The sequence below is a fragment of the Protomyctophum parallelum genome, assembly GCF_964188405.1.
Source record: "Protomyctophum parallelum genome assembly, chromosome: 18".
In the NCBI taxonomy this organism is placed as follows: domain Eukaryota; kingdom Metazoa; phylum Chordata; class Actinopteri; order Myctophiformes; family Myctophidae; genus Protomyctophum; species Protomyctophum parallelum.
Genome location: NC_139716.1, coordinates 14,957,390 through 14,966,015, shown reverse-complemented (window position 1 = coordinate 14,966,015; position 8,626 = coordinate 14,957,390). Strand labels below are relative to the sequence as shown.

Genomic DNA, 8,626 nt, shown 5'->3' with positions numbered 1-8,626 from the left:
TTGCATTACTGCATTACATTCCTACAATCAGTGGTGGAAAGTAACAAGTGCATTTGCTTAAGTACTGTACTTAAAAAAAAAAAAAAAAAAAAAATACTTTTATAAATATTGTATGTTTACCCCCGCTACAATTATTTGAAAACTTCAGTTACTACTAGTTACTTTTGACGCATTGTGAGCTTGTGGATCTGCTATTTTCAAAAGATTTGTATAATTTTTTTAATTAATTGAAGTACATTTTGAATTCCGGACCTTTACTTGTAACGGAGTATTTCTATATTGCAGTATCGATACTTTTAAAACATTTGCATACCTTTTCCACCACCGCTTACAATGGGAGTCTATGCTAGTGGCGCAACTCTCTCTCTCTCTCTCTGGAGATCTGGACAGTGAATGGCTGATGAGTATCAACTAAGCAGTTTGTGCTCACATTGGTCGCACGCTGATGACATCCGTGACAATTTGCTCTTTGTAACCTTGTTTCTGGCGACTGTCTGAGGAGAAGAAGGAACGAGGGGCCCAACGTCGTCATCATCACAGCTATTGCACATGCTCAGTGTTAACGTGGGCTCAATTTAGCTAAGCAAAGCAAAGCAAAGTTACCATGTTTACCCAGGGTAACTGGACTAAGGAAAGGAAAGGTACTATGTTTACCCAGGGTAACTGGACTAAGCTCAAGAACTTGTTTACAGCCAGGCCCTGCTCACAGAACATTTCATGGTAGGGGTTCAATGCCTTGCTCAAGGGCACTTCAGTGGTGGTAATTTTAACGTGCCGGTCCGGGGATACGAACTAGCGACCTTCCGGTATCAAGACTGCTCCGCAAACCGTTCGGCCGCCTGCAAAGCAACTCCATCCCAACCATTAACCAGTCTACCATTAATAAACACTCAAGCCCACAGTACCACCAAGGCTGGTGAGAATATTAACGAGTTACTTTTGGAAAAATTGTAACATATTAGTAATATTATTACTCAAAATGTGAAAGTAATTAGTTATAGTATTAGTTTACTGGAAAAAGGTAATAATTATTACTTTAAGTAATAAGTTACTTTAGTTACTTTCCAACACTGACAGAGAGTATGCATGAAGAGCTCAGAAAGTCTGGCCCATGCAGGCTTGCAGGGCCCTCCCCTCACACACCGAGCCATCGCGGACGCATCAGGAACGCACATCACGTCCTACATTGAGACAATGAGATTGGGCCTTAGATTCCATCCAACCAGTATTTCTAGATCATCAGTCTGAACCAAATGTTAAAGTGTCAGTTGTCATGTTGTTGTTATTAATGATGCTGTTGATTTGTATTGTCACTGTGACATGTTACGTGACCGTATCATGGTACGACAACACAGCTCCGTGTGCGTTAGCATGATGCTATTACCGCTATTAATGCTGCGTTCCAGAAACGACACGGAGTTCCCGTAGTTGGAATGTCTGAGCAGCCAGTCATGGTCTGCTGTTGGAACGGTGTAGACATTCATCCCTGCACTGTAGCTAGTGTTAAGAGTTACCAACCATTTGCATAACGTTACTCGACAAAGCAGATACGATGTAAGTAACTGTTATTACTAAACAATGATCTATTTTGCAAGCGTCAATTTGCTGCATAATACATTAAACATAGTCATAATAAGCACATAAAAAAACCGAATAACAGTTCACAGTGTTGCTTTGACATCTGAACTACATCTTGGGGATATTTGGGTCAAGACTTTAGAACTATTAATTTTATAATGTGAATTTGGGAGCTACAATGCTGCTACAATTGTTTATAATGCGATGTGGAGTGTGTTTCACAATCGACCCACCCATGTTTGAGCTACCGAGGTGGAATAACAGGGAAAGCCCCTGGCAAGTGTGGGTTTTTGCCGTTCCCTATGAACACCAGTAACGTTATATTTAGTTTTGTATAGATTAAACCAGCTAATGCTTTTTTTCTTTCTTTTTTTTAATCTAAAAGCATACCATGCCAAAAGTCAAACTAAAAACTGTTTCTAAAAGTATCGTGATCTACTGTTGATGTGTGCACATTCAGATTTGCAAACTGCGCTTTGAGAAAATATAACCCGACAAAAGTGTTGCTTATTGCCGACAACAAGTAGTTAACTTGAAAACCAGCTCAGGCAAACGGCACCGTCATGTTACTGAATATGAACTTTTAAAAGCCAGTTTTATTCTGGACGGGAACCCCTTTTGGTGTTTTAAAACATTATGTTATAATTTAGCTATTGAAAAATAGCAGATCTTAACATTATGTTATAATTTAGCTATTGAAAATAGCAGACCTACAAGCTCATAGCGAGCCACCGAGTGGCGCGCTATGAGCTTGTAGGTCTGATATTTTTGAAAAATCGTAAAAATGTGGCGCAAATCTTTGAATATATATTCTTTCAAAGTGAATGTTTTTAACCCAGGTCTAAATGGGTTAAAAAACCTTTCCCCGGTGGGAGGCAATGCAGTGCTTCCCAAACTCCTCTCGGTGCTTCCCAAACTCCCAAACTCCTCTCAGTGCTTAATTCTTCCCAAACTTCTCTGGATGATGAGGGCCCAGTTGAAAATCTCAAAAGCGCGTGCCCGTCTGACGGGTCACTCACTTGCCCTTTTCAGATGCATGTTTATTTTAACCCTCTGCGTGTGTCTGGCATTCTCGTTTAATAAATAATGCCGTTTTGGGTCATGGATGGGACGATGGACGACTTGTGATCAATCAATCAATCGATGTTGTGTTGTGGCCTGGATCAATGGAACCAACATAGTATGCTTTATGTTCCTGTTCATCACAATGAAAACACATTATTCAAGGTTTTTGAAAGAAAAACTATCAGGATTTCTTTTCTTACATTACCTTTTTTTATACAAATTTCTATTTTCAATAAAATGTTGGTGCTTTGCCAATTATTTGGGGGCACAATTTGCAATATCCTCACTCACGGCCCACCAGTAGGCCCCGAGCCCACGGGTTGGGAAACCCTGCTGTAATGAAACATCAACAGGATGAATGCTCCAACACAGTGACAAACCGGTCCCCCTTTTCCCTTCTTCCTGCAGCATCACCTGACCCCAAGATGTGGGACAATGTCATTTTAACACTGTAGTCCCCAAGAAAGATGACCAGCCTTTACTGTAGTCCTTGGTACCGGTTATTGTAGTCCCATACGCACTTCCCGGTTGACGTGATCTGATTGGTGGAGGCAAAGTTCTAGATTAGAAGAACCAACGGAAAGCCTCAGCAGTCGGGACAGATGGGGGGCGCTAGAGGGAGAGAAAAAGTGAGAGTGGTGAACATTGTTCTTCCTTACTTCCTCCACAGGTGTTACCGATGATACTAATGAAGGCTCTGTTCCATTCTGGTCATAACAGAGTCGGTGTTAATGATGCTAATGAAGGCTCTGTTCCATTCTGGTCAAACAGAGTCGGTGTTAATGATGCTAATGAAGGCTCTGTTCCATTCTGGTCAAACAGAGTCAGTGTTAATGATGCTAATGAAGGCTCTGTTCCATTCTGGTCAAACAGAGTCTGTGTTAATGATGCTAATGAAGGCTCTGTTCCATTCTGGTCCAACAGAGTCAGCGTTAATGACGCTAATGAAGGCTCTGTTTCATTCTGGTCAAACAGAGTCAGTGTTAATGACGCTAATGAAGGCTCTGTTCCGTTCTGGTCAAACAGAGTCAGCGTTAATGACGCTAATGAAGGCTCTGTTCCGTTCTGGTCAAACAGAGTCAGTGTTAATGACGCTAATGAAGGCTCTGTTCCATTCTGGTCAAACAGAGTCAGTGTTAATGACGCTAATGAAGGCTCTGTTCCATTCTGGTCAAACAGAGTCAGTGTTAATGACGCTAATGAAGGCTCTGTTCCATTCTGGTCAAACAGAGTCAGTGACTATATGGGGGTCCTTGGCAAATGAAACATTTGAGAACAACTAGTACTCCATATTATGCCATAGCATCATAGTAAATCTGTGTAAATGGTAAATTTATATAGCGTTTTAGTTTTTATCCAAAGCACTTGCATGATATATTGTGCATTACATTCACCCATTCATAAACCGATGGTGGAGGAAACCAAACCATGCAAGGCACCAAGCTGCACATCAGGAGCAATTAGGGGTTCAGAGTCTTGCTAAAGGACACTTTGACACTAAAGGTGGCCTTAACTTCAATCTGAAATCTGATAGCGCCACACACTACAGGATAATCGGGCCCGATTATTTTATGCAGCACACACTACAAGGTTTTAAAACTCGGGTGCAGCGCACCCAAGGATTCTCGGCCCCGAGGGAGTGGAGAGGAGAGGAGGGGAGACGAGGAGAGGAGGGCAGCGGGGGCAGAGCAAATATCAAACATTCGGGCTGATCCCGGTCACGCTGTGAGCGGCCCCAAGCAGGTCGGAGGGATTACGATTGGATCTTTTATACACTCACACTAGCCGATAATTTATGCCCGATTATCGGCTAGTGTACGGCCACCTTAACTCTGGGGGAGCCCGGGATAGAACCGGGAACCTCATGGTTCCCATCAGGCCCTTCTACGCATTCTGAAGAAACCCTGGAGACATTCAGTAATTGGGTATTATTGATCAGAATAAGAACATTATAATGGTGTGTAAAAAATAAAATCAAAAATTTGCCATGGATAAGACAAAGTCTACAAATGTACGGAGATATTGATGGCCCCTGGGTAAGACCTCTGAAGGAAATATAAGGATCATATTGCTTCCAGCGAAGTTCGATTGTGAAACAGTTTGGAACCCCCTTTCCTAGTACGTAATGATTGTTTAAAACAACTGCAATACCCAGGGGGCAATGCAGCGACACTTTCTGACAAGGGGTTGTCAACTTGTCAGACACTCATCAAACAGGAGAAAGAGGAGGAGAGAGCATGCTCCATGAGGCAACAGTCTGCAACCTCCTGACACACATCATGCACGCGCACGCACGCGCACACACACACACACACACACACACACACACACAATGAATGGTGTCACATGCAGTTATGCACCCTGGTTCCAATTAGAGTGTAATTGCAGTAGATTAGTGTTCCTTGTTCACTCTGTCTCTCTAGGCCTACTGGGATTCTCTCTCACACGCACGCACGCACACACACACACATGCAAGCATGCACGTTCGCGCGCGCACACAAATGCACATCTATCTGCACACACACACACACACACACACACACACACACACACACGTGTTAAACCGGATGTGATGTGTTTAGGGTTGGGGTTCCCCTTATTGCGAGCTCAGTTAATGTGTGTGTGGACCAGACTTTCCACCTGGTATTGGTTCCAAACGCACCAGGTGTGATTCGGGTTTGGTGGTTCCGTTTTGTTTTGGCTCCCACAATACTCAGTTTGGAATATAACAGAAGGTGGATATACCAAATAAACTACCCCGGTCGGTATATAAGCTAAACTACACCACATGGCTTTTATTGGGTAGGCCATAAAATGATGATGACCGTAATTTTGGTTTCCGGCCTGATAACTAAAAAGCAGTGACTACAATATGTTATTGCGGATCACAAACCCGTAAATGGTCCGGGTCCCGCGCTCCCCCCGGTGGGTTTGGTACTGGCACCGCTCAGGTAGACGGACACCGGTATAGTCCGGTAGACATGGATGGATTAGTAAAGGTAAAGGATAGAAGTAGTAAAGTAATCACTGGGGTCTAATGTTAACGTCAATAGACTATTGATTTACAATGTCTCACACATGCACACGGGCATGCACGCGCGCCCACACACACACACGCGCGCCCACACACACACACGCGCGCGCGCACGTCGCGCACACAGTGTTATTCCGAAAATAAATCTATCCCTGTGTGTGGTTGTGCAGATGGTGGGTGGTGAGCTGAGAAAGGCCCTCTGCCTGCTGTGGCTTGGCTGGCTGCCAACACACACACACACACACACACACTGGCACACACTTTGATTCTCTCTCCCTCTCTCTCTCTCTCTCATAGTGGTATAATGGCATAATTGTTTAATAGCTTTTGTTGTAATTGAAAACATTAGCCAGTATGACTCTAAAGGTCAAAAGGCCTCACCTCCATGGCGCCCCCTCCAGGCTTCTTCTTCAGCTCTTCGCACTTCCTGAACTTACAGATCTGATGGCCCGTCTTCCGGTTCCGACAGGACGAGCAGACGCCACAGTTGATGAGCCGCCGACAGGGTCCGCACACGCCACAGCGCTTCCTCTTCCTCTTGGCCACCGCCCCGCCCCCCGACGCCCCGCAGCCCGCCACGCCCGACGACGAGGGGGAGGTGGACGGGCAGGGGGAGGAGTTGGAGTGCTGCTGGATGCAGTCCGACGGCAGGCCTCTCTGGTTGGCCGTCATCTGGAAGGCGCTGCTGGCGTCCATCCCGCCCGGCCCGGCCGCCGCCCCCCCCATGGCCATGACGATGACCCCGGGGGGCAGGCCCAGCCCCCCCAGGAAGCTAGCTCCGCCCATGACCCCGCCCCCCCCGTTGCAGCTCCCCCCGCCGCCGTCCGATAGGCCCATCATGTCCGGGTGGGCGGGGCCGCCGGGTCCCTGCTTCATGCTCGCCACGCCGCAGTCCCCGCCGTACGCGGACAGGAAGTTTCCGTTGCTGTGAGCCGCCGCCGTCGCGGGGTGGTGGTGATGCGCTTCCTGCCCGCCGGAAAGTGCGGCGGAGGAGGAGGAGGAGGACGAGGAGGCGTGTCCCTGTTTGGCGGCTCCTCCCCCTTCGTTAGCTCCTCCCCCAGCGCCTCCCCCATGCATGCCGGTCCTGTGGGGGTGCGAGGAGGTCACGTGACCGGACCCCGCGGCGGCGGCGGCGGCTTGTTGGTGGTGGTGGTGGTGAGTGGGCGTGGCCACGGGCTTGGGCCGCCCCCAGAAGACGGCCGCCGGGTGGCCCATGTTCATGTTGTCGTGGCAACCCCAGGGGCCGGTCGCCATGGCGCCCAGCCTGGCGGCGGAGGGCGGGAAGATGGGCGTGGCCGCGGCCAGGCGCGCGGCCAGCTTGGCGGACTGCTGCGTGAACGCGGGCATGCTAACGTTCATGCTCATGTTCACGTTGCTCTTGTAGAAGTTGGCGATGGAGTTGCGATAGCGGTCCATCTCCGCGCTGTACTCCAACATGGACGGTCCCAGGGTCCCCACCTGCCATATGAAATATAAAAATAATATGTAGTTTACTGTATACATACAGTACACCAATATTAGCATATAAACATTATTGATTACTGTACTCTTACATGGACGGTCCCAGGGTCCCCACCTGCCATATGAAATATAAAATAATATGTAGTTTACTGTATACATACACCAATATTAGCATATAAACATTATTGATTACTGTACTCTTACATGGACGGTCCCAGGGTCCCCACCTGCCATATGAAATATAAAAATACTATGTAGTTTACTGTATACATACAGTACACCAATATTAGCATATAGACATTATTGATTACTGTACTCTGACATGGACGGTCCCAGGGTCCCCACCTGCCATATGAAATATTAAATACTATGTAGTTCACTGTATACATACACCAATATTAGCATATAGACATTATTGATTACTGTACTCCTCCTCTCTCTCTCTCTCTCTCTCTCTCTCTCTCATTAGCAGGCAACAGCGCCCCTACTGGTACTCATTATATGATGCTCATAGATACGTGAACGTCACATACACGGACACGGACAAAGCTGTTCCTTGGAGTGGTTGCACCACTCAAAAATCTATAACCTCCACCACCACCAGCAACTTATGCCAGCTCTTGGTTTTCTTTTTTCGTCTTTTTTATTCGCCATATATCATTATATATGGTATTATCACTGTGACCCATTTTCCACCGGTTGGTTCCCAGTGGGAATCAGTTCAGTTCTTTTTGGTTCTTAGTCCATGAGCCAGAGATCCAAAATTGGAACATTAATTATGAATTGAGTGGGCAAACTATACCTATATAAAATTGTTCATAGGATCAATATCAGTAAATTGATATATGATAACCCTTCCACAGTAGTAGCTTTTTCATCTTTTCTTTTTTTTTGCATATCTTCCTATATAATGCCTCGTTTGCATTTTAAATGTTTTTAAATTTGTAATACAATAAATCATGGGCTTCGTGTAAGTAGTCAAATGGGGAGGTTTCATGGTGATAATCTAATATAGGTATGGTTTTGCACACTCAATTCATAATGCCACAGACGTCCACACTATTTATCCATAATGTATAAATGATAGATAAGGGGTCAGAACAACGAGGCCTTTTCGTGGAGGGGTCAGAATGAAATTTGGACTGTTTTTCGTCTGTGGTACAATTTTGGAGCTCTGGCTCATGCACTAAGAACCAAAAAGAACTGAACCGGTTCCCATTGGGGTCTCTGTTTTACATATCCTTCTGTTCACATTCTCAACATGACTGACAGTGAATGTGTTCATTGTGCTGCTCTGGAATCAGATCCCAACAAGCTGTCTTCCTCTCAACTGTCTTCACAGTCTGTCTGTCTTACTCTCAGCTTCCCTACTGTCTGTCTCTCCTACACTGTCTCCCTCTCAGCTTCCCTACTGTCTGTCTCTCCTACACTGTCTCCATCTCATCTTTCCTACTGTCTGTCTCTCCTACACTGTCTCCCTCTCAGCTT

General features: G+C 45.9%; 1 protein-coding gene across 1 annotated transcript in view; it reads right to left on the bottom strand.

Annotated features, from left to right (window-relative positions):
- Positions 1–3,207: 3,207 nt before the first annotated feature.
- The window catches only part of LOC310875977 (uncharacterized protein), a gene marked incomplete at both ends in the record, with an annotated part of 6,208 nt that continues 789 nt past the window's right edge, over positions 3,208–8,626 (bottom strand). The window contains 2 exons of the mRNA XM_083789426.1: positions 3,208–3,255; positions 6,059–7,135. Of these exons, the coding sequence (XP_083645552.1) occupies positions 3,208–3,255; positions 6,059–7,135 (1,125 nt within the window). The remainder of the gene's footprint in view (positions 3,256–6,058; positions 7,136–8,626) is intronic.